The 27,261-nt window shown below is 40.5% G+C and overlaps 1 protein-coding gene across 6 annotated transcripts in view; it reads right to left on the bottom strand.

Moving 5' to 3' along the window:
* Nucleotides 1–767: 767 nt before the first annotated feature.
* LOC148881602 (ELKS/Rab6-interacting/CAST family member 1-like) overlaps nucleotides 768–27,261 on the bottom strand; it is a 46,048-nt gene continuing 19,554 nt past the window's right edge. Inside the window, exons 13-23 of one of the 6 annotated variants that reach the window (XM_088988956.1) lie at nucleotides 26,279–26,420; nucleotides 24,974–25,167; nucleotides 24,024–24,035; nucleotides 20,161–20,296; nucleotides 18,810–18,941; nucleotides 17,144–17,188; nucleotides 16,418–16,578; nucleotides 10,220–10,367; nucleotides 7,335–7,442; nucleotides 5,058–5,246; nucleotides 768–1,947 (exon numbers count right to left, since the gene is read on the bottom strand). In XM_088988956.1, coding sequence (XP_088845082.1) covers nucleotides 1,810–1,947; nucleotides 5,058–5,246; nucleotides 7,335–7,442; nucleotides 10,220–10,367; nucleotides 16,418–16,578; nucleotides 17,144–17,188; nucleotides 18,810–18,941; nucleotides 20,161–20,296; nucleotides 24,024–24,035; nucleotides 24,974–25,167; nucleotides 26,279–26,420 — 1,405 coding nt within the window. In that variant the 3' untranslated portion in view covers nucleotides 768–1,809. Of the gene's footprint in view, nucleotides 1,948–5,057; nucleotides 5,247–7,158; nucleotides 7,234–7,334; nucleotides 7,443–10,219; nucleotides 10,368–16,417; nucleotides 16,579–17,143; nucleotides 17,189–18,809; nucleotides 18,942–20,160; nucleotides 20,297–24,023; nucleotides 24,036–24,973; nucleotides 25,168–26,278; nucleotides 26,421–27,261 lie in introns of those variants that run through there. The other 5 variants (XM_088988960.1, XM_088988957.1, XM_088988958.1 and 2 more) reach the window with 5 other exon arrangements.

Below are 27,261 nucleotides of genomic sequence, written 5' to 3'. Positions count from 1 at the left end.
GTGCACGGGAAATGAAAATAGTATCGTAATAAGCAATATCATCAATATAACCCATATCGATATAACGAGACTTTACTGCATATAATATAATAATAAATGTAATAATATATAATATAAATATAAATATAAATATAAATATAAATATAAATATAAATAATGAAGAATAATATGTATAAATAATATAATATATATAATATATAATAAAAAAAATTAATGGGATTTTTAAATAATTCACTGCCCAAACTGTGCAAAAATGTGTCCATGACAGTGCCAGGGTTTTTGTCATTGTCCCTCGAATTCCAGGAGCCACAGAATCTTGAGTTTTAGGACTACATAAACATTCAATACAGCGTTAGAAACCTTCGTCTCTCTTCTTTCATCAGAAAAAAGAGTTAATTCCTAAGTTATATGGGTCTGGAGTTATATGAGCTTGAAATGAGGGCAGATGTACAAAATACTATGCAATACATACATTGGTTTATATTGAAAGGCACCTAGAAATAACATTTATTATTATTATACAGGAAAAAAGCGCAAACATTAAACGGGAAATGCTGCCCCCTTGTGGAAAAGAAAAAGAACATTGCCAGAGGTCTGACCAGTGCTTTATCAGCCACCAAGTACGAAAAAAAACTGAATAAATTCAAGAATGGCACTCCACGTCATATTTTCAATTCCAGAATAAATTTGTGAATGGCAGCAAATGACTTAACGCCCCCCCTCAACTCCCCCCCTCCACCCGGACATAAAATACGCTCACATTTATCGTCATTTGCATGCACGTGAGGCTAAATATTTGCATGCTGTATTTATTTACCGTGATAAGCCCCATTCATGTGCGTGATTTAGTACAGATCCACGAATCGGTTTACTTTGGAGCGCGTCATTGGCCTTGCTGGATGCCCCCCCACCCCCTTGAATGCACCTCTGTATAGGCTTTCACTTCACTATGGAGCTCAAATGATTAAATAAATACCAAGCGGGGGTCAGAATGTCGTAAAAGTCAGTTTTGGAGTTCATGGTCGCCGCTTCTTCCATCCGCTGTCTTTTTTTTTTTTTTACGACAGTAAATGGGAAAAGCAGCTATGTGATGTGAAGGACAGGTAAATGTAGCTTTTATACATCCTAAAGTGGAAAGAATGTTAAGTGCAACAGGAAGCACAAAGCGAGATAGGGAAAGAGAGCGAGCCTTGGAATCGTGTCATTGCAACAGGGCGGTGGGGGGGTAAAGCGGCGGCGGCGGGGTCAAGATAAGGCGACGTCGGCGAGAAGGGATGATAACGGCGTAGCGGCCATGTTGGAAGCTCCGTTTGGGGGGGATATTTGTCACAGAAAACATGAGGTGCGTTAGAAAATGCTCTTTCACAGTTCGGAAAAGATACATTTGCATTTTATTTCATTTCTTATTCTTCTTGTCATCCCCCTCACCCACCCATGAATTCTATTTTCAAACCTGTAACGTTCGCCCACTGGTGACAACCAAGTATCCAAGTGGAATTATATAACATTAGTGTTTCTACATTTCAAGGTTTTGTATATATATTAGCAAAAAGCAACAAATTTATATTCTCTCCATCTCTGCCCAGAAAGAAAAGCCCCCCCCCCCCCCCCCAAAAAAAAAAAGAAAAAAGATTCCTCCTTGTGTTATCGTCCATACAGTTGATAGTAAAGGGATTATTGCGAGTGTTCCTAGCACATCGGAAAGTTGACAGAAACCATAGAAGAAGATGACAAAAACATATTAGCAGCAACATGTGAAGAAAAAAATACAGTAAAAGTCAATTGGATGACAAGGATAAGAGAAAGTGGTCAGCTGCTGTCCTCCAGGGCGTTGACGACCTGCTCCAAAATATCCGGGCAGTGATCGGCGATCTGTTGAAGCACCTGGTTGGCGTACTCCTGCAGCTCTGCCCCCTCCCGCTCGCACAGCGCCAACTCCGCCTCCAACTGCCCCAAAAAAATAATACATAAATAAATAAATACATAAATACATCTGGAAATACTGAAACTGTTCCAACGGATTAATATATACATGAAGCAGACGTATTTATCTGGCCCTTTATTTCTTTATTTATTTATGTATTTATTTATGTATTTATTTAATTGGCGGGTTATTTATTTATCGGGTTATTTATTTATTGGGTTATTTATTTAGTTATGTATTTATTTACTTTTGTATTTATTTGTGTATTTATTTATTTATTTATGTATTTATTTATTGACTCCTTTTATTGATTTATTTCTTATTTATCGGGTTATTTATTTATTTATTTAGTGATGTTTTTATTTACTTTTGTGTTTATTTCTGCATTACTTATTTATTTACTTATCTGGCTATTTATTTATTTATTAAATATTTATTTATTGATTTATCAGGTTATGTATTTATTTATTTTTGGATTTATTTAGTATTTATTTTCATATTGCGTATTCATTCACTCATTCATTCAATCATTCAGTAGCTGAGCATATATGTCCGATTCGGGAATGCACGTTAGCATCGTATGTTTTGTCAGCCCACCTTTCTAAAAAAAAAAAAAAAAAACATAATGCTAACCCTTTCCTGCACCCTGTAACCCGATAACCCGATAAACTGTCCACTGTCGTAACCGCTGTGCCCGAAAGGGGTAAAAATCCGGTAGGAGCCTTTTCATCTTTTCTCACAAGATGCTGGAAACTATGTGATCATGTTGAACACACACACGAACACAATGGTACATATCAGAACCGTGTCGCCCTCTCTGAAGAAAAAAAAAACCTGCTAGTCCGTCTGTCCCGTGGCGAGCGGAACATTTGTGTGAGAAAGTGCCGCTGCTGTTTGCTTTGGCTACGATTGGGCCCGCCGCGTCTAACCTGACTGCCTTAACGACCAATACATCTGTATCAATACGAGCGCTGCTCAAGGAGCCCGTGTAACATAAGCTAAGATTAGCAACCGTGTGTGTATGTACGCGCGCAAAATGAGCTCAAACATCGCAAAGGTTAAATCAGAACCTCTTTCAGCGCTCTCATCTATTAGCCGGCGATCGCAACGCCACATTAATACTCATGTGTAGAACATCTGGTCGTAATGACCATGTTAATGAGTCATGAAATTCACACGAAAAGTACTCTCCAGACATATATGATGCTTTCTTTTTGTTGTTGTTTGTGGAAAATACAAAGGCGAATAGAGTTTAATTTGTTCGGTGGCTATACTTGTAACTATGAATAATCAAATCATCCTTCCCCATTGAAATGAATGGAAGTACCGTTAATCCGTTCTAGTGTCACCTCAAAATCGATCAAAATGTTTATCTTTTTGAGGTCATGAAAGAAAAAATGGAGTCATGAAATTCACACGAAAAGTACTCTCCAGACATATATGATGCTTTCTTTTTGTTGTTGTTTGTGGAAAATACAAAGGCGAATAGAGTTTAATTTGTTCGGTGGCTATACTTGTAACTATGAATAATCAAATCATCCTTCCCCATTGAAATGAATGGAAGTACCGTTAATCCGTTCTAGTGTCACCTCAAAATCGATCAAAATGTTTATCTTTTTGAGGTCATGAAAGAAAAAATGGACTAAACGACGGCCCATATGTGGGAAAATTAGTAACGGACAGCTGCGTGTATGTCACTTGACCTAGATAGAGGTAAAAAGGTCACGTCCAATCTGCAAAAGTCACTTTTCGCGGTGTTGCATCAGCAAGCTAACAAAACATTTCCCAATTTTAAAAGGCTTCGGCAGAGCAAACGCGCAGAAAAAACACGACCGTAAAGATTAGATCGGGTACAGATAAAGACTGAAGTCTGCTCCCTATCGTCTTTTGAGTCTCGCAACCTTGACCCTGCAAACATTTCAGACACGACGATGCCCCCTTGTAGAAAGCACAAAAGAAAAGCAACCATGTTGGCTAGTTCCCTTCTTTGTCTCCTTATGATGATGAAGGTGAGCGTCGATTCGTGATATCACGGTAAGCGAGTGGAGGATGAGAAAAAAAAAACAGAAAAAGAGTCAAGATATGTGTGTGAGAGTGTGTTAGGTCGAGAGGATGATTTTTTACGACAGCCCTGAAAGCACCATTATTGTGATGGATTATCAATTATGCATACATGCACTATAGGGTAGTTTGCGAGTAATTTAGCCTCTGAGTCTCTATTCAACATTTTGAATGGATTTCGACTTACGACCATTTTGACTTATGACCGTATGGTCGGAACGGAACTCGGTCGCAAGTCGGACGTTACCTGTATATATGTATATATATTTATATAATAGACAATTTTGCTTATCAAAATATTTCTTATTAGAGCGGTGGGGAAAAAAATAATCACATGATGCACTGTCTCGGAGCGCCGCCATGTTTGTTTTTTTAGCGTCCTGCCCCCTAGACTGGCAGCGTGCAATGAACGATACAAAAACAGGACGGGGCGGTGGTGGAGGGACGGCAGTGGAAGCTTTTCCAACATGACTGCTGATAATAATGCAGGATGGAACATTTGGCAGTTTCCATCCCACACGGCGGCCAAACGCCCAACATGTTTTTGTTTTCTATCGCTCTTTGAATTATTCATTGGAATATGACCTTATTTGCTTCATCTCACTTCTGACTCACTTGAGCCTCCTTTTCACCGAGATATGATATGAAATAGCAATTATCACATTAATTGGAATCAAGTTCTGCACGGTTCCCGGTTTCAGACGGCATTTTTCTCCGAATGCATATGTAGCCGCGATAAACGCCAGAGGGAAGCGGCCTCGACAACGCGATGCGTTGTTGTGATTGTAAAGGCGCCACAGCGGTTGGGGAAAAACATAAAATAAAGAAAGAAATAGCGGCGAGTGACGCACAACTGAGGCTATTGTGTGGAAATGAGATATAGTTGAGACGCGGGTAGGACATTTTTTGTTGTTTTTTTCTTTGCTATGCTAAAAAAAAAGCCTTAAAAAAAACTTGTGCCAAGTCGCTAACAAATGAGCGCTAGCACGGTAAGCGCAGACATATTTTATTAAAGCAATTGGCCGTTAAAGCATCCACGGCTACTTTCCGCGAGCTAACGGGATCACATCACCTGTTCGTGCGTCATGTCGTGCAATTGCACGCGCCAGGCGGCGCCGGAGTCGGCGCGGTGGTAAGCGGGGGGCGGGGCCATGTCTTGCAGGATGTCCGGGTCTCGCTCCTGACATAACGAGGTCAGGTGACTGATGTACAGCTTCAGCTTACTACGGTTCTGGTCCACATCCAGGAGAGGAGAGAGAATCTGAGGAAATAGGAAAGAAGGATATTGATCAAGAGTGATGGAGATACAGTAAATGGAGATCAAAATATATACATAAAAAAAAGAAAAAGATATAATGCAAAAATTATACTATGCGAAAAAACATCCTTTGTTGCTGCGTGTTCGTTGGGCCTAGAATCCAATCTCTGCTTATACGCAACAGCTATTTCCGCACCTCAAAAAAAAAGATGGCTGCCACTTTCCAGGTCAAATAATTCATAACAAACGTGAAAAAGGGAAATTGGGCATTATCGGGTCGCCGTTTTAACACATGGGGGCTCGTTTTGCCTCGCAGCAGTTGAAAATGTATCGTTTTTATTCATCGCTCGTCCATATACAGTACAAGCTTGTATTACACGGCCTGAGCGATTCCAAACGGCGGCCGGCGGTTTAACGAGCCCGCCGCCGCTGCCGTGCTATCAAACCAAGGCATTACCGCGCTATGAAAGCATCTCCGAGGAGAAATATTTGAAATGTGTGTTCGTGTGTGGCACATGTTGCTGCTTTTTTAATTTTATTAGCCTCCCCCACACCGGGCTTAGCGCACCCTGACCGCCAAGGTGAAGCAACTCCGACGAGAGACATTCCCCTCATTGACCGCCAGGATAGCGAGACCGAGGGTCACGTTATTTATTGACTTTATTATTGATGGTGAATTTGTTTTTTTTCAAACTACACATACAGAATGAAGCATACCGATAGCTATTTAATGAACAAAAAATTAATAAAAATTCACATTTCATAAATGAATTCCTACAGTGGACTATTATTGGGTGGGGAGTGGGGGTAAAATGAAAACATTTCCATTCTTGTCTTTCTTCAGCGACGCATCAAATACTAGCAAAGGCCATTAAAAATGCAAAAAGCCATTAAAAAAATATTTTAAAAAAACCGTCCTGGACAAATATGCTAACGGCGCGCTAACACAGGCACTCAGTGTTCGGGTGTAATGTGCTGTGGCAAATGAACCGCCTCGCAACACCGAGTAGAGAAAGGACGTGCGCGCGACGACTTTACACGCGACGACGGATGAAAAAAAAAAAAAAAACGAAATGGGGCGTTGCTTTCCTGTTTCGGAATTGACGTGCAAATTTATAAATAGGAACACATTCTACCAGGTAGGTAGAAAATAGGCATGAGACAACACTACGATACTGTGCGGGTGATACTAAATCACCGACCTGAAAAATAACAACTAAAATGTACTTTTTTCCATATTTGAACGAATTTGGAGTGGATGTATTGCGTATGTGGAATTGCCACGGCTTGGAATTGAAGTGGATTTACGTGCAACAGGAGATGTAAGGCAATATCTATTTTGTCAATGAATGATACAGCTTTGTTTGCTTTCAACATTTAGCTTGTAGCAGACATGCACATTTCACCATCATGTCCTGAATCCACTGGTGAAAAGGACACTTTGAAATCTATCTAAATACAATTAAAAATCTATATAAATAAATTTAATAATCTATATAAATGCATTAAAAATATATATAAATAAATTACAAAATCTATATAAATAAATTAAAAAGTAAAAATTCAAGTAAAAATAACAATATAGACAAAACTAAAAATAAAAGTAAAAATAAACAAAAATAAAAAAATTATCATCACAATCACAATAAAAATAAAATAAAAAGACAAATCAGTGATACAGATTGACGCAAACAAAGTCACCCAGGATGATTCACGACGACACAAATGACAAAAGTCAACTGAAAAGGAACAAGATGGCCGAGTCGGGTTTTGAATGGAGCGCATGTCACAAAAGCTTGGCAACACAAAAACAGCATTCAGCGGCATGCCGAGGGATGGGAGCGAAAGGTCATCGGGACATGATGATGAACGCCACAAATGAGCATATCGGACGGCGGTTGTCGAATTTGCTCACCCATTCTGTACAAAACGGTGAGCGAAAGACAAAGACGCGTAGGACCTGCTAGGCCCAAATGCCCTCTTCATCGTCCTGAAGCGGCGTGAGTCCAAGAGAGCAGCGGCGGCGCGGTTAGTATGAGACAGGAACTAAGTCGGTATGAGGTTCAACGCTCCCCAAATAAAATGACGCACCTGATCCGGGGAGGGCTTGTGATTGTTGGGCAGCTCTGCATTGGGGGATGATGCCTTCAGGTGCTCGTCTTCATAGTTGTCCGCCATTAGCTTCATCCGGTTTTGAGTCTGTACAAAGAAAAATAATCATAAATAAAAAAATACGAGCTTCCTAAAGTGATACTGCAGCTTTTTTTAAAAGCTACAAGTACCATATGATGTACATTATGGGTGCACACATTGTCTTTTGCACTTCCTCTCGTCCTTCCTGAGTTCCTCTCAACACGTTCGCTCCCCGAGCGACCCGTCGCTGCCCCGTATTCTTTTTCACCCCCCCACAACCCCCTCCCCAAACCATGTCCTCGCCTCTGCCGCTCCGTTTCTCCAAGTTACGGCTGTAAATTCACCTTTCCAAGTGGACCTTGGAGGAGCGGAGGGAGGAAGTGAGGTAATATGAAATACATGTTGAGAGTCTGTGGAATCGCAACGATGACAGGATGGGATGGACCGTCAAACAGCGGTCAAAATCATCACCCAACTGGCTGTTTAAAATAAAAACAATTAAATGCATTTTATTTTTTGGCATAAAATAATTTTTTAGCACTATTTACTTATGTATCTAATATATTATTTGCATTATATATAATATACATGTATATGTAGTGCAAAATTATACTAAATCAATAAATGTTTTTAAATTTATTAAATATTTATTAAATATTGTATTTATTTTAGATTTTTATTATATATTTTTATATAATAAATCTTATATGTAATATATATATTATATAATTACATAAATAAATATGTTTTAAAATCTCTTTTGATATAATATATTATTTTATTTTGATATCTTCTTCTTTTCCTTTGGGCTTTTCCCTTCAAGGGGTCGTCACAGCAAATCAGTGTCCTCCATCTTTAGAGGTTTGATCCGCATGTTTGTTTTGGCCAAGCTTTTACGTCGGATGCCCTTCCTGACACAACCCTCTGTTATTCTATTTTGATATATGATGACATATTTTTATCGACACTTATTTCCATCATGAACGTGACAGGCCGAGATTCACTTCCTCATCTTATCTTCTGCTTAAAAACTGTGCTGATCACAAATCCAATGCAATGCCACTCCACTAAGTGTTTTGATACTCTCATCTAAATATAAAATATTATATTTTGACCTCATTTTCTTGGAGGTAGAAGATAAGCAGCAATGAAATGATTCCGCCGCCGCCCACACCAAGTCTCCACCCCCTTCCCGTGGTTTTCCTCTCGCCGACGTCTTTTTAATTATCGCCGACGCTGACCTCAGCTCATTCCAAATCACATCATCACGCCGTTGATTTCATTCCGACAATCTCCTGTTTCTTTTCTCTCGCTTCTCGCCGCCTTCCTGGACAACGAATGAAGCGAGGGAAGGAAAAAAATGCAGAGTCATGATTATGACATGGGCGATAAAGCCTTTGGGGAATCGCAGATTATTGTGTCATAATCTACACAATTATCGCTGGTGCCAAGATGCTGAGTCATGGTTAGATGAGATGAATGGAGACTTGCATACAAAAATAAAAAATGATGAATCACCATTTCTGCTTAAGCATGGATGAGAAAACGCATAGATTTTATTGGCAAACTCTCCATATAATAATAACAATACTTGCAAAACTCAACCCTCTTGATTTTTATTATTATTTTTTTTGTTTCTTGGCCATAAATCGCAGCCATGCATGGTTACGCTAACCAGAATGTCTTTCTATGCACTAATTTAAATATCTTGATCTCTCGTAACAAAACCAGAAAATAGACTTATCCCATTATATTGCACTGGAAAAAAAATGTAATTGTTACTTTATTAATTATATTTTATGGAGACCTGGGAACGCATTATTCTCATTTTAATGGTTTCCTATGGGAAATTATTTTTTGGGATACATACTTTTCGCCTTACACACTCTGTCTGGGAACCAATTAAGTTTGTAAGACAAGGCCCCACTGTATTTGAGTTATTCCGGGTTGAGTGAATGCTGGTGCATGTGGCTGCCGCTGCTCAGCCATAGAAAAATTTATCCTGTGACCTTGAGAGTTTTGAAATGTATTATTATTATTATTATTATGTTATATAAACTTTTTTGGGAGAGAGGGGGATGCTTCACAGATTTTTTTTCAGTCACTTGTCCCGGTTTACAACTGCCCAGGCACTCTATCCTCGTGTGACAGTTACGCACACATGAAACGGGGAGGGGAGGCGGGGCAGGGGGGGGGGTAATAGGTGGGAGCTAAAAATACGCCCGCCGCTCACGCAAACATACACAGACGGGAATACTGAGGAAGTCTCAGCTGTGATCCATCATTGAGGGACTGAAAATTATGATACCACAGAGGGGAAAAAGACAGGCAGCGAGACGGACCAGAGGGAGCGGGGGTGGCGGTGCTCACACCCATTCGCGGCGCAGACCCACTTGCAAAAAGAATGCCTGATGAAAAATATGAAAAATGAAACGCCGCCATATGAAGAGGGTGTATTAAAAATTGAGTTTGTGGTGAGGGAGGGGGTGTTGTGGGGGGTCTGACGGGTGGGCTGGTAAATTCATAAAAAATGGAAGGAGCCCGATTGGGTGCGTTTGCAAAAAGCCACAAAGGCATTTTTTTAAGTCATGTCGTTTTATTGCCGCAATGAATTTGACTTGGGGGGGGGGGGGAAGGAAAATGTGGTGGGCAAGATGGGGTACCTCGGTCCTAAATTTACCCTATACGGGCGGAAATGCGTGAAAACGCATGGGGGGGGGGGCAGATTTTTACGTGTTTGTTTTGTTACGCGGTTCGCTGACACCTCAACGGGGGAGCCTGACTCCGCCCCCCCCATGCCTGTTTCTTAATTTGTGTACAGTATGTCCCAAACGAAAGCCCACCTGCTGTTTGAGCTCGTGAACCAAGCCGTCTTTTTCCCTTTTGAGGGCCGCCACCTCTTCCTGAGTTTTCTTCTTCTTGGATGAGGAGAGTTCCAGCAGGGCGATGTTGGCGTCCTTCTCGCTGATGGCAGCCAGCAGGGCTTCTTGTCTGCGTACACAAACACTGGGGGTTAAGAACACCTCCCGAGGGGTCAACGGCCACGGTGATTCATGGTGACGTGAGGAGTTCGTATTATGGAGGGGGAAAAAACGGGGGATGTAGTGGGGGGTGTCAGGTAAAGTGGACTTGACCGCTTTTTGTGACTAAAATTTAAACGTGCAACGTCACGGATGTTCTTGCGTCACCCAACAGTCAAAACTTAAGCATGAAATAAAAAAAATAAATATAATAAATGATAGGACTATTTTGATTTAATCTGACAAGATTCAATACAATATAACAATAAATAAAAATCATTGAAAAAATAAACAACACTACAGTATTTTCTGGACTGTAAGGCGCACCTTCAAAAAAAATGACATATTTAAAAATGTTTCCATACATAAGGTGCACCGCATTATAAGGGGCACCTTCAATGAATGCACATATTTTAAAATGTTTTACATACATAAAGTGCACCGCATTCTTTTAGGTGCGCCTTATAGTGTAGAAAATATGGTATATATAAATGATATAATAATTTATATACTAATAAATCTCAATAAAAAAAATCATTAAAAATAATAAATAATTAATCATAATATATAAACAATATAATAAAATATATAATAATATCGTAATATATAAATTAATTTAACAAATAATAAATAATAAATAATGTAAAATGAATAATAATAATATCATATATAATATATCATATCATAAATACAAATAAGAAATAAAAAATATAAATAATGAATAATAATATATAGAAATAATATAATAATGTATATAATAATACATAATAAATAATAAAAAATAATTAAGTAAAAAATTAATAATGTGATTTTTTTAACTCATTCATTATTATTTTTTGCCATTTTTTGTCATTGTCACTCAAATTGCAGGACCCACAGAATATTGAGTTTTAGGACTACATAAACATTCAAGTCAGCGTGAAAAACCTAAGACACTTCTTTCATCAGAAAAAAAGAATTAATTCCTAAGTAATATGAGTCTGGAGTGATCTGGGCTTGAAATGGGGGCAGATGTACAAAATACAAGACATACATACTGGTTTATATAGCGCTTTAACAACTGCTGAATGGCAGTGAATGAGTTAAAATGACTCATAAATAGTGAGACATTTGTCATTTTAATTAGCTGGAAGAATCCAAAACACGCAAAGCAAACAAACATCGGCTTTGTTTAATTACAGGGCTCCATTTTGACGGTTTCCCTTTTTTTTTGTTTCTGTGTCGCGGCGACATATACGATAAATCACACCGATTTGCATGTATGAAGACAAAAGCCTATGAATGGATGAAGACAAAAACGCAGACGCGCAATTATACGAATCCCCCCCCCCCTTATACCGCAAAGTCATGCGTCTTATCCCCCCCTCACCACACAGCCATTTTTTTTAGGGGTGTTCAATTTGGACCACGCGCCAGGGCGTGCGTCGATGCGGCGGCGAAGGAATGCGGCGATGAAGAGCGTCTAAATGAAGACAGATTACACGTTTGGCCTGGTTGGGGGTGGGGGGGGGGGGGGGCACGGATTCTTTCGGTCAACCTCGTTGACCACACTGTCAGTATCCCATCATGCATCTGTGCCGTGGCGCTCATTAGTCCAGACGGGAGCTGGACGGGCTCCCCCGCCACGATTGATGGATCAATCCCTCCAGATGATTAGTTTTTTTTTAAGAAGAAGAATGGTTTTTACATTTCTGTGGATGGGGAGGAATTTAAAGCCCTACTGTGAAAACCACACCCCACCCTAAAAAAAAGACTTTGGAGTAATTTATACCATTTGAAGACAAGCACGTATAAACATATTAAACTACAAATAAACCATATTTATGTATATTTATATGCCGCTTGTCAATTTTTTTAATAAACTGTCGAAAAGGCGATTCTGTGGTCTGACGAGACAAACGTGGAATTCTGCGGCGTGACTTTGAGAGGAAATATGGACAAAAAAGAACCATTCATTCCATTTTGGGATGAGGCGCGAAGGTAAGGATGTGGAAAAAATGTTGGAAAACAGTCTTAGCAAAAAAACATTTTTTTTTTAATAGGATATGAACTTTATGAGGACAAAACGTCTCGTTTTAAGCAAAACTTGAGAGTTACAAGCTCACACCGGCTTTTAAACCAGAGTGATAAAATGATTCTTATAGATTTATTCCAGATGTCCTCCTGGTGGGGCCTCTTGCAGTATCTGTGTACCCCCCCTACGAACCCCCCCCCCCCCCCATTTTTCACCTTCACCCAATCCTCCATCACTCCTTCTATCGCTCTCTCCGTGAGAAAAAGAGACAAGAGACAGTCTTTCCGTCGTTTGGCGGTCACGCGCCATGATGTCACCGACAATGCATGATAGTAAGCAGGCGCGCACAAGCGCAGCGGGCGTATCACCCCACTACCCCCAACTCACCCACTTCCTTCTCCTTCCTAAAACCACTTAGAGCCTCTCGTTGTATCGGTGATGGCGAACGGCGACCATTCAATCGCTGCCTTATCCGACGCTGCCACACGACAGTGTATCTTTCTTATGATAGGACAATGAGGCGCTCTAAAGAGGCCACGCCTGTGCAATGCCCATGTTCACCCATTGGCTGTCACGCTGGGTTTTTATTATTATTATTAGTCGTAGTAGTAGTAGTAGTAGTACTAGTAGTAGTAGTATTGTTTTATTTTTATTTTTATTTTTATTATTATTATTATTAGTAGTAGGAGTAGTAGCAGTACTAGTATTTTGATTCCACACACTTTCACTTTTGGGGACGCTGGGATGCGTCGGTGACAAACCCCGGCGCAGCTGTGCGTGGGAAGGATGGGGGTGCGACCACCTAAATGCGAGGTCAGAGTCGCGGTGGGGAAAAAAAAAGAAAGCGGCGGTCGGAAGGAAGGTGGTGGACTTTAACGCGGAGCCTGATGACTTTGCAAGAGCACGGGCGAGGGCGCAGGTGACGCGGGGCTTTTCATACTGCTCGGCTAATAAAACACAGAAGTCAAAAAAAGCGAGATCTCAGCGGGAGAGGAAAAATATGGAAGATGGAAGCCAAGCTAATGAGATGCAGGACCCGCAGATGGCCGCCGAGCGCTAATCTGTAGCGCGCACCTGATCGACTAGCTACGATAGATGGAAAACTGCGTTTAACTAGCAGCAGATTGTCAGAAAACATTTTAGCGCACCCCCGGTATGCAAAATTTACATTTTCAAGAGGGTACGTTTAAAAATAAACAGAGACGTAGAAAAAATATTGAGTTGCAAAAGTGTACACACCCCTCTACGACTTTAGCTGTTCTAGAAGGCTTTTCCTGACATGTTTCTCATCCACAGGGAGCTTCCATAGAATCAGATGATGGGATTTCGTTGGGATCAGTCAGGAAATAATTTCCAAAGCATTCACGAGCTAAAAAGTGGATATTAGTCCCAAAATGGAGACAAAAATGTTTAATAAAGGTTTATTATTTATTATTTGAGGAGCTGGAGGAATTTCGAGCAAGTGCTGGTTGAGTGCCATTCCCAAATTTCGGTTGTTTTCTCTGGCAATGGTTTTCCCTTTTTCAGGGGGTAGCATTTGCCTTTTGTCCACGTTAGCGCTTTGTTACCGCTTCAAGCTGTTGTTAAAGCGCTGTGTCAATCAATATGTATTGTATTGTATTTTGTACAGCCGCCCCTATTTCAAGCTAAGATAACTCCAGACCCGTATAATTTAGGAATTAACATTACTTTTTTTCTTTTTTTTTAATCCTTTTTTTATTTACATTGTATTTCAACATCATCTGGCAGTGAATGAGTTTTTAATTTTGTCATTTTATTTTGAAAGTCGATCGCAGAGATCGCCAATGGACTGGCTACACTGGGAAAAGAACAATCGCACATGACACGTCGCCGCGAGTCTCGCGAAACATTTGTCCGTTCGGCCATATGTGCTGCATCAAAGCAAAGGCACTCAATAAAGCCAGAGGGGGGCTCGGGGGGGTTGAGCAGGAAAAAAATAAGAACATTGACTGCTTTTTCTGTTTCGTATGCTTCCTTTGAACCGCTTATAATGCCGTTATCGGGGAAACTGATCAACTACTAGCACAGCTGCGCGTGTAAAAAAAAGCTGTAAATTCCCAATGGAGGGTTATTTTAAAAGACGAACGAGGGGGGATCGTTTTACACATTAAAAAAAAAAGCGGGACGTCTGGAATTATCGTTATGAACCCCCCCCCCCCCTGCAGGGTAATATTTACCCTGTTTAATTGTGCTTATTAAATGCATCCACGTCGCTTTAATTTGTTAAAAGTTATATTCTTACATGAATCCGGAATATAATTTTAAAGGTTTTAAAGGAGACGACTGCAAAAGGTGAGGTGGAATGCGGGTGTAAAAAAAAAAAACGCGGGTGGAGTGTCAAAGATGGGAAAATCTCCCTCAAAGAGCTGTTTCACATCACTGAGGCTTAAAAAAATGCATCCGCACAACACTGACAGGGAAGGGAATAAACTGCCTGGAGGATTTTTTTTTTTGGGGGGGGGGGGGTGCAAATCAAAGAGACATGTGCGAGGGGGGCGAGAGACAATGCAAAGAGAGAGAGAGAGAGAGAGAGAGAGAGAGAGAGAGAGAATAGAAGAGGGCAGGTGGGACTTCTGCATGACAGAATGAGAATCTGATCTTGACACATTACCCCCCCCCCCACCCCATTTTCATCTCACCCCCCACCCCCAGCTCACTCGTCTCCCTTTGTTCACAATTCTGTCTGTGTCTCACCCATGCGCACTATAATTTTTTTATGTATTTTTTTTAAGACGTACACTGTGACTAATCGGAAAGGTGTAAAACGCATTAGTGAGGGTCTGCAGGAGTTGGCGTTTTTGATTGGACCACACATGCGGGCCTCAAAATTGCGGGTGAGGTAGGGGGGGGCAAAAAAATATTCAGAGTGACAGAAAATGTCATAATTTTTCATTAAATTCTGCGGAATGGGTTGAATTATCAATCGGGAGTGATTGATGATTGGGAAAAATCTGCATGAAACCCCCCTTATAGCCCTCCTACCCCTATCACCCTAAATACAGATACATTAAACCTGTTGTAAATAAATACAGCTAAAATAGTCCAATTTTCTGCATATATGTTTGTCAAAATGAATTATCGGAATTTTATTTTCGCAAATATCAGAATATCGTAAATATGGTTAAGTAGCAATCCGGCCTACTTGTCACTCACCACCCGCACACGCATTCAAAGTCATTGATAATGCAATCTGGAATGTGAGAATGGCGGACATGTTTTTTTCGGGGGCGCGGGGGGTGCTTTCATCATGCAATTTTTGATCGGATTACGCAATTATTATTATTTTACTATTTTCATTATAAATAATGCATGGCAAAATTCAGTGTAATCCAGTGTAAGCAAAAGCTTTACTTTAGGATCCTTTAGCCATGATAACGCCCCCCCCCCTCCTCCCCAACCGCACCCCTAATACATATTCCGCCATCTCATATGGATACCCAAATCATCAACAACACAGAATCAAAGCACTTTGAGCGTGTAAGTGTCAAACTGCAAGGCCCCCTTTTAGTCATAACTATAAGGCTCTTTATTAGCGCTGTTTAGCCATGGTAAAACTAGCCTAGTTCTCAAAAAAACAAACATTTTATTTGCCTGCTAAAGTAAACCGGGAACGTTTTTCATAATTACTAACAGTAACCTTGGAAACCACGACGTCCCAATGCCCGAAAAAAGAAATAAAAATAATCAAATGCACCATTGTTTGAATTTTTCGAGCGCTGTCCATGGTGCTAAATTGTCTTTTTTTTCACCCCCGCAAATAAACAAAAATGGACGTCACTGCTTTCACAACTCTGGAACAGTTTTCTCCTGCCAAAGAATTTCTGATATTAACGCTTATATAAAAACAAAAAATAACCCGAACGCACACGGGGGGGGGGGGGGGGGTTGTCCCACCATAACCCTTAAAAGTCCCTTTTGTCGTCCCTATAATATAAAGACCGAAAAACGGACGTCGTGGTAGAAGAAGTACAATTCCGATATCTTACTTCATCTCCAGGACTTCCTCCAGGTGCATCCGCCTTTCGGCCCGAAGGGCGGTCAGGTGACCTTCTTTCTCGGCCAATGACAGCTGAGTGGATGACAGCTTGGCTTTCATCACCTCCAGCTCCTGTTTCACTTTCTCCATGGCAACCAGCAGATCCTCCACCTATAAATATATACAGGACATTATTTTGGGATGTCAGGTAAGGGGATCGGCGGACTCGATTCAGGGGAAATGAAAAATTTGGAAATGAAAAAAAAGAATGAATCATAAACTCATTCACTGCCAGACATGTGCAACAATGTGTCAACTCCAGTGCCAGGGTTTGTGTCATTGTCACTCAAATTCCAGGAGCCACAGAATATTGAGTTTTAAGACGACATAAACATTCAATTCAGCGTTAGAAACTTTAGATGCTCTTCTTTCATCAGAAAAAAAAAGAATTAATTCCTAAATGATCTGGGTTTGGAGTTATATGAGTTAGAAATGAGGGCAGATGTCCAAAATACAATACATACATATTGGTTTATATAGCAAAGCTGTACCAAAGCACTAACATGGAGAAAAAGGGAAATACTGCCCCCTGGTGGAAGGAAAAAAAACATAGCCAGAGGTCTGGCCAGCGCTTTACAGGCACCCAAGCAAGAAAAAAAAAAACCAAACAAATTCACAATGTCATCTTGTCAATTCCTGGATAAATTGAGTGAATGGCAGTGAATGAGTTTGTTACCTTTGACCACCTAAAGCCGGTCGTGGCCAGCTCGATATGAGTGAGCTGCACCCATCGTGAGGGGGTAAAACAAGACAAGACACGGAAGCAAATGGATGGAATAAGAAAAGTGGAAGAAAAGAAAAAGAAAAGTGGAAACGTGACGGGTTAAGAAAGAAGGGAAAGAGGAGAGACAAGATAGAAATGTATCAGTGAAGTCATTACGGGCAGCGTCCTGTACAAAATGACCGAATCACTGTTGATGTTGGGCCACGTTTGAGTTTGGCCCCGCAATGTGACATTTTCTGCCCCCGCGCCACTTCGCCCAAACGTTCAAAGTCCAGGAGGCTCACCGGCAGGGCGTCCTGCCTGGATGGCATCTGCTTGGCTAATTAAAGAGGCCCACATTGAGATTTTCTTGTCTTTTTTGGGGGGGGAGGGAAAAAAGCGTCATGGCAATACATCGAAAATGGAAATAAAGTTGCGACTTCAGGAAGATGAACACTTTTTGGGGTTTTTTTTCCGAGCAGCGTATGTTTCTTTCCGTTCAACTACAGGGAGGATACGGGGAAACAAAAGGTCACCTTGGGATAGTTTTTATGAACACTTTGGTTCAGTATTTCTGTGAATCAAAACTAAGGAAAGAAAACTAAAAACAACAACAATAAATATATAAAATAAAACTAAATAAATAGATAAATAAATAAATAAAATACATGAATAAACCTAAATAAAAACAGATACATAAATAAATAAATAAATAAATAAATACAAATAGACAAATACGTAAATAAAAATAAATAACATGAAATCAATTAATAAAATAAAACAGACTAAAAGAAAAATAAATACATAAACAAACACACAAATAAGTAAATAAGTTAATTAATTAATTAAACTAAATAAATAAAAATAGATACATAAATAACAATACATAAATACACTAAAATCCTAAATAAATAAAATTACATAAATAAATAAAACTGAATAAATAAAAATAGATAAATGAATAAATAAATCATAATAGGTGAATAAATCAATATAGATAAATCAAAATAAATAAATAAAATCAGTGTGTATTGTATTGTAATGTCAAAACCAAAAATTGCTTTAAAAACGAAAATAAAATGAAAATCCGGGACTATATTTTAGGTTTGCAAATGAACTCTGACTCTACCCCAACCACCTCCCCAACCCCCCCACCACTTTTCATCCTGCTACAGACGAACATTTCGTCTGGTTTCAGTTTGCATGACAATATTGACGTTTTTTTATTTGGTTCTATTGTATTTTTGGAGTTAGCGTGCGGGTGGTGAGAAGCATCATGACACGCTATACTAATTGAACTTTAACGTCTGTTTATCATTTCTTATCCAAAAAACAAGTCCTCCGGAGGGAACATTTGACATCTCCGACAGGGTTTGTTAAGTCACTCCTGGAACGATGAGCAAACCGCAGTCATGTCGCCGAAAAAAAATAAAAAAACAACCCCAGAAGGCTTCCTCCGGTTGGCACAAAGCTGTTGGTGTGCCGCCCCAACAGTGGACAACATGCAAGTTGTTCTCGAAATAGGGATGTTTACCAAAAACCAGGAGGGCAAATACGCGGGTGCACCTGAATGAGCTCAGTTGGCACGGGTGTCACTTTTTTAATGTCTTTTTTTTGGTGACAAGGAGATGGAGAGTACCTGTTTTTCAGCGTGTGTGCGAGCCTGCTCCTCTTGGGCGAGAACAAGTTCCCTCTCGGTTGTGATCTGAACGCTTTCCCTCAGGGCCTCCTCAAGTTCCTCAATGCGCTCTTCCTTATAGCGAATGGAGTCCTGCAATCCACATGCACAAAATGTTTTCAAAATGAAAGAAAATCCGGCATGCCAGGAGTGTGATTAATTTATTATCATCCGTGGAAAGGTTGGACTTTATTTTGGCGGGGACATTGCATTTGTAAGTTGGATTTTTGTTTTTTGGCAAAAACTATGCACTGGATGAGTAATAGAATAAAAACACGCGCAAAACCTCACAAACCCCCCCGAGTGTTTCATTTGAACTCATTTGCTGCCATTCCCGAATTTGTTCAGTTTTGGTTTTTCATGATTAGGTGCCGATAAAGCCCCGGTCAGACCTCCGGCAATGTTTTTCCCTTTCACGAGGTGCAGAATTTGCCTTTGTCCATGTTAGCACTTTGTTAAAGCTTCAGCTGTTGTTAAAGCACTATATAAATCACTATGGATGTACAGTAAAGTCTCGTTATATCGATATCGGTTATATCGATAGTACTGCTTATTACGATACTATTTCTATGAACGCAAGGAGAAAATTTACATGCCGCAGGATCGGATATATCGATAGTCCGGTTATATCGATATTTTTTCCGACTCCCGAGAATATCGATAAAACGAGACTTTACTGTATTTTATTGTATTTCGTACAGCTGCCCCCATTTCAAGCTCAGATAACTCCGGAACCATATAACTTAGGAAATAACTATTTTTTCCCTGAAATTAGAAAGACTATGGCTCTTATTGTGCTGAATCAAATTTACAGTACAAATTATACTCAGGTTTCACTGACTCCTTGTCAAAGAATGCCGACTTCGAAATGAAACATCAGTTACGGTTATTTGCCGGGGGTGCCGTAGCGACGCCCAAGCTGAAAAAGTATCATCTGCCGCTAGTCAAAGGAGGCGGCGAATCATTCCTGGAAGAGCGGACGTGGCGTGGGGGGGTGTAGAAGAAAAGGTGACTGGGGAAATTTCAAGGGGGGGGGGGACTAGCTGAAGAAAAGCGAAGGACAAGCGCAGTTCGGTATCTCCACTTCAATGCGGGTACTCTTATCTCCTCATTGCCTGTCAATCATCCTCCCCGGATTCGCGAGCGCTCCCCGAGCCGCATCCAATGCCTGTTCGACATTGCCCAAGGCGACTCCCTGTCACTTTTTGACATGTTGCCATTGTTGTCATCGCGGAGATATATTCAAGGTACGAGCCCAGAGAGTGAATCGGAGGAGAAGCCCCACACCGCACACCCCCATACCCCTTCGCACCTTGATCTGCTGGGAGCTCTCGTTCATGTTGTCCTCCCTTTTCTTGGCCTCCTCCATCAGCTGGACGTTTTTGCTCTTCTCTATTTGCTCCTTGTGCGTCAAGTTGGCCACCTTTTTGGATTGATCCTTCATCTGCCTGCGCACAAAATTGATTATTCCACTTATAAGAATGGCTGTGACTTTGAGTGTGTATGGATTTGCAAGGTGGTAAGTGACGTGGGTGTCATTAAATGAGGATGTCAACGCTAACTCCAAAAATACAAAAGAACCAAATAAAAAAAACGGCAATATTGTCATGCAAACTGAAACCCGACGAAATGTTCGTCTGTAGCAGGATGAAAAGTGGGGGGGGGGAGGTGGTTGGGGTAGAGTCAGATTCGTCATGGAAGCAGCAGGATTTGATCGCCGTCACCTATAAGCCGCCTGGAAGCTATTGCGCCTCTGTCACAAGCCTATCGGCTATCACACCAGCTTGTCTCGATCGGGACCTTTAATACCCCCCCACCCCACAACCGCCTCCCACCCCCTCATACTTGTTCGGCTCTAATTCCGGGGAAAGGTTTAACAGCTTGTATCGAATCACAGCTCGGGATGAAGGATAAGAAACACACAAGGTCTGAAAAGTGAGCGTACGGAGGTGGGCGTCGACGTGAACGTTTTGTCGAACGAACGAACGAACGGATACGACCCCCCCCCCCTCCAGAAAACCAAATTCGTACACCGTATTCCACCTGGCATCCATTAAATAGTTCAGCTGAGTATACGCTGTCGCCTGTGAGTATACTATTAAAGATTAAAGGGACTCGGTGCAGATCCCTGCGGAACTTTTCAATTGGTGCCATGACCAGGATCAATCTTTTTCACCTCACCTTGTCACCGAAAAATATCAAATCACATAAAGAAACACATGCACAATCTGAGTTGCATCACCCTGCATGGTTTTAGGATATTTCGGAAGGGGTGGGAGCGGCGGGGGGGGGGGTCTTTTTTCAAGCGCGGCATGTGTGCGTAACAGGTCATAAACAGGCAGGAATGTTCCTATTGGAGAACGTCCAGGAAGTGCCAAGCATCCAGCGCTCCGAGTTTCCTTCGTCATGCAACATTTACTGCGAGGGGTGGAGGGCATGTGGAGTTGATTTTCCCTTTTGCCCCCCCCCCTTCACCCACTCTGGTTTCATGTTTATATTTTTTACTCTGCTAATCACTTGTTTGGGTTGCAACTACTTCGTTTGCAGCTAGTAGATCATAAGCTTCGCGCATTAGACGGCGACTCTACACGCTTCTTAATTTTTTTAACACCCCCTCCCCTCCACACACCCCCACTATTCCTTCTGCTTTGCACTGAGGCTCTTTGGTTCTATCCCCCATCCATTTAGCGCACCATGACAGGCAAGCGTAGCAGCCGTCAAACAATTGGCACATTTTTCAGCCCCGAAAGCATTCGCTGCAGGCTCTTAAAATGTGATCATCGGACTCCCACGGCACTAAAAAAATAAATAAATAAAATTAAAAATAAAATAAAAAATAACGGCGATGTTGAACCTCCAGATTAGTGTTACATCGCCTTCTCATTAGAAGCGACAGAATTAAAAGAATTTATGTCCGTGCGCTTTTAAATTACTCCTTAAAGTGACATTGAATTTATACCGAGTCCAAACACGAGACGCTTTGTATGGCGGCAAACCCCCCCTTCGGACCACACACACACAAATATTTCAAGCTGTAACACGCGTTTTGCGTTGACGGCACTTTGAACTAAACCGTAACATTCCCAGATAATTTACATTCCAAAAACTTCCCCTTTAAACGCACCGACGAAAGAAATATTTTGACATCCTTCATTAGCATGCGGCTAATATTCAGGCGGCCTGCGCCAAGGTAATATTAATATTGCATTTGGAGTCCTGCATCAATATTTGATTCGAAATACACCCCCGGGGGACTCATATATGTTTACTGCATACAGTTCACAGAAAATGAACATCAAGGATTTCCTTTTCACCACTTTTCCTTGACGAAAAAAAATAAACTGCCATTTGTTTTTCATCAAGGAGGAAGTTTTGCAGCTTATATTTACCTGCGTTTTTTTATTGACATGGATAAAAAGTATGTAGAAGTGAGTAAAGTTAAAACGGGAATATAACAAGAGCCCAAATGCTAATGAAAGAACGTAAACAAGAGTTTGAATGTTACATTTAGTGATGCTTTTACGTAACAGTAGAGGGAGCCCATGAGCGTTACTGTGACGACATTTATAATAATAAAATAAATAAATAAATAATAATAATCATAATATATTCGATTAATAAGCACCTTTTAAAACTCTCAAGGACACTTTTTAAGACTAATCAACTCATTCACTGCCAGACGAAGTGCAAAAATGTGTCCACTCCAGTGCCAGGGTTTTTGTCATTCTCATTCAAATTGCAGGACCCACAGAATAGTAAGTTTTAGGACTATATAAACATTCAATACAGCGATAAAAACCTTAGCCGCTCTTCTTTCATTAGTAAAAAAGAGTTAATTCCTAAGTTATATGGGTCTGGAGTTATCGGAGCTTGAAATGGGGGAATATGTGCAAAATACAATACAATACATACATGTTGATTTATATAGCGCTGTAACTACAGCTGAAGCTAGAACAAAGTGCTAACATGGACAAAAAGCAAATGCAGCCCCCTGGTGGAAGTGAAAAAAAACATTGCCAGAGGTCTGACCAGCGCTTTATCGACACAAATTCGGGAATAGCGCTCCACATTGCGCTTTTCAATTCCCGAATAAACTCGGAAATGGCAATGAATGAGTTAATGGACCTCGTAAACTGATAACATGCTAATGTCGCAAACTGATTACATGCTAATCGGTCTAATTTAGTACGTGGAAGGGTGAAAACATACAGAATATTGATAGATTCGGACGGAACAAAATTCGTGTTTCACTAGATCGCTATTTTGAGTTTTTTTCAGGACAAATCGTCCACATCAGACCTCAAGCATGCTTAAAAAAAATGGCCCTACATCAAAAGGCCCGTATTGTCCGACTTCCAGCTCCTTAGCGTGAAATTAGCGGTGAGTTTTAGTAAGGCTTAAAGAGATGAGATAAAGCGCGTTAAGTAGTTTTGAACAGGCTGTTCGGAGGGTTTTGTTACTTTTGGACAAGGCCCGATGAGCTTCGTGCTAAGCTACTATAACAGCCGTCCGCTTTCATGCGCAGGTATTTCATTTCTAGCGTTAATTTTTTTTTTCAGAGGCAGAAAGGTCATCAACTTCTTGTTTTTCGTCAGTTTAACCCGAATTATTCTCTCATTGTGTCGTTAAAAAGTTTGAACTTTCCCCCTCTGGTTGTCCTTAATCGTGTTTTGGTTAGTCAACTCTCATAGGGGGAAAAAAAAACTCAGAAAAGGAGTGACTTTTGCAATTTAACTCATTGACTGCCAGACGGTGTGCAAAAATGTGTCCACTCCAGTGCCAGGGTTTTTGCCATTATCACTCAAACTCCAGGACCCACAGAATATTGAGTTTTAGGACCTCATAAATACTCAATGCAGCATTAGAAACCTTAGGTACTCTTTTTTCATCAGAAAAAAGAGTTAATTCCTAAATTATATGGGTATTGAGTTATCTGAGCTTGAAATGGGGGCAGATGCACAAAATACAATACAATACACAGTGGTTTATATAGCAAAGCTGTAACAAAGCGCTAACATGGACAAAAGGCAAATGCTGCCCCCTCGTGGAAGGGCTGACCAGTGCTTTATCGGCACCCAAGCAAATACATTGGGAATGGCAGTGAATGATTAAAAATAAATAAATAAATATATAACATGAAGGCGGCAGGATAAAGTCGACATGCCGTATACTAACCTCGAGGCAAGACTTGACGGGTAGGGCGTCGCGTCGGCGAGATGAAAGAAAGCCAAAGAGGGGAAAGGTGAGAGAGGAAGTGAACAGGATGGGGAGGGTTAGCCGGCTTGAACGACAGGTCGGAAGGAAGTGCGAGTGAGACGGGTGCGCAGGCGTCATCATTATCATCGCAATGGAATACGGAAGAGAAAAACGAAGCAACTTTAGCGTCCATTTTGAGCAAGTTCAGCCATTTTGGGTGACTTGGAGCGAGTCAAAGAGCTCATTGTCTGTTTTGACTTGCTCAATGGCTCGTGTGGCTTCACTTGACACAGTTTGTTCATCTCCAAAAGTCCACTGTATTCTAATTTTTTTCCAATTTCAACTCACGCTCTCCTTTCCTTCCTCTCCGTGGTGGCTGTCTCACATTGTTTTCCACCCCGCTAGTCCAAATCCTTTATTTTGGCCATGGCGCCAGATTTTTCAGCTCCATTTCCCCCCAGTGTGAAGTCACTCCGTCTGCTCCAATTAACATCCTTGTTACTGAAATAAATAGCCCGGCACGGGTATTATACAGCTGGATTTATAACAATGCCAGGGAAGGTCGGCGATGGCGGGAACCTTTGGTGAACCCCGCCTGCTAGCTTTTCATCATCGCCGTTGCCGCCGTTAGCGGGCCAAGGTGGAAACGTTCCACATTATACTGGACGCGGGTATGAAAAGCCAGTGATGGTCATCGAAAAGCGTTCCATCGAAGCCAAGGGGAGATTCCCTTTAGTCATTCGACCTGTTAACTCATTCACTGCCAAATGATGTGCAAAAATGTGTCTAATCCAGTACCAGGGATTTTGTCATTCTCACCCAAATTCCAGGACCCGCAAAATATTGAGTTTTAGGACGATATAGACATCCAATACAGCGTTAGAAACCTTAGAAACCACGATTTTTTTGACGTCATTTTCATCGCTTACCTCTCCAGCTCGTGGATTTTTTTCTCTTTATCATTCTTCTCGTTCTCCATCTCTCTGAGAATCTCGAGTAGCCGCTCCACCTCGGCCTGAGCTTTGCCGCCATCTTCTTTGTGACGGCTCACTTCCAGTTCCAAGCCGGTGATGCGTTGCGCCAGTTCGGCGCTGGCTGCTGACTCGGTGGCGGCGCTTTGAGCCTGCGAATGAAAGATAATTAGCGAAAAATTGACGGGGGGGGAGTGGCAACTATGGAAACGGAAACTTGAATGAGTTCAGACAAAAGCAAACGAGCCAAGAACAACATTGGAGCTTGAGGATGATTTGCATGGAGGTGTAACGAGGCGGAAAACACAATCGCGAATACAAAAAAGGCAAACTGAATAACATTCATACAAAATGCCTCACGCCATTTTGATATTTTTTTTTCTGAAAAAGTGGAATGCTAGTCAAGGTTCATTCAAGGTTGCACTTTTGGCGGACGACGAGGCACTCTAAAGCCCCATACACCTGAAGCGGCACATGCTAGCTGTAAATGCGATACATTGACCAGCCACCCCGCCCAAAAATAAATGCATAAATATCGAAATGAATAAATAAAATCAGCTATCTATCGTTCTCTCTGCATGCACTCACAGAACAACGGGGCGCTCTACCCTGATTCACTTTCACATGCTGACCTAAGTTGGAATGTTTATATGATGATGTTAGCCTATCAACCACAGCAGTAGCATTGTCCCGCCGCACCTTTGCTGTGCCAAAAGACACACACACACACACACACACACACACACACACACACACACACACACACACACACACACACACACACACACACACACACACACACACACACACACACACACACACACACGCACACACACACACACACACACACACACACACACACACACACACACACACACACACACACACACACACACCAAAAATAAAACAAAGAAAAATAACCCAAAGTGAGGACCGAAAAGTTATAACAGCTGTAATGTGTTTCCCAGAAGCAAATGTTGCTCTTGGGATACATTTTGCGTATTCGTACGCACGCGCGTATGTGTGTGTATACGTGCCCGTGGTTCTAGGCGTTATTAGTTTTGGGAGCGCGCAAAGCCCTTTTAACATTTTTTTTTTTTTGTGGAGCGTAAATGTTTGGGAGTCTTGACAGCATAATGGGCAGATGTGTGGGTGAAGGAGAAGACAAATAAATGAGGAGAGAGAAAGACAAAAAAATGAAATTCGCAGTGTCAATCAAAACAGACGTGCATACAAAGCATCGCCTGCATTGGATTTACGGACCTTTTTCAGTTGATTGTCCAGTTTGATGCATTCTTCTTTTTTTTGCTCCAAAGAGATCTCCATGCTCTTCAGCCGGTTGTCCTTCTTCAGGGCCGAAGAGGCCAGCGAGGAGGCTTTTTCTTTCAGGTCCAAAACTGACGACCTTGGAGAGGGTGAGGGGGAAAAATTAATTCAATAAATATACAAATAAATAAATAGATTGACAGACAAACGGACAAATAAATATATAAGTAAATAGACGATTGAATGAATAAACACTAATAAATAGACAAATGAGTGAATAAATAAAAAATAATGGTGCATAAATAAACAAAAACAAGAAATGAATAAAACAATACATAAATAAATACATAAATAGACAGACAGACGGACAAATAAATAAATGAATAAACAATAAATGTATAAATAAATAGACGAACGAGTGGATAAATAAAAAATAATGGGGCATAAATAAAAAATAAATTAAATAAAACATAAATAAATTAGCTAATATAAATAAATAGACAAATAAATAAATACATAAATAAATAAACAGACAAATAAATAAATAAACAGACAAATAAATAAATAAATATATGAATTGATGAATGAATACATAAATTCATAAATTAAATGACAGACAAACGAGTGGATAAATAAAAAGATAATGGTGCATAAATAAATAAAAATAAAACATAAAATAGACAATAAATAAATAAATATACTAATAAATACATTAATTGATAAAAAAGTGGATAAATGAAAAATAAGGATGCATAAATAAATAACTGTATTAAATGATAGACAAACGAGTGGATAAATAAAAAAATAATGGTGCATAAATAAACAAAAATAAAAAAATAAAATAGACAATAAATAAATATACTAGTAAATAAATTAATAGACAAAAAAGTGTATAAATAAAAAATAAGGATGCATAAATAAATATAAATAAATAAATACATAAATAAATGATAGACAAATGAGTGGATAAATAAAAGAAA

Source organism: Hippocampus bargibanti, linkage group LG22 (genome assembly GCF_051943395.1).
Source record: "Hippocampus bargibanti isolate YZ-2025 linkage group LG22, ASM5194339v1, whole genome shotgun sequence".
NCBI classification, from domain to species: Eukaryota; Metazoa; Chordata; class Actinopteri; order Syngnathiformes; family Syngnathidae; genus Hippocampus; species Hippocampus bargibanti.
This window is presented reverse-complemented; position numbering and strand designations above follow the sequence as displayed.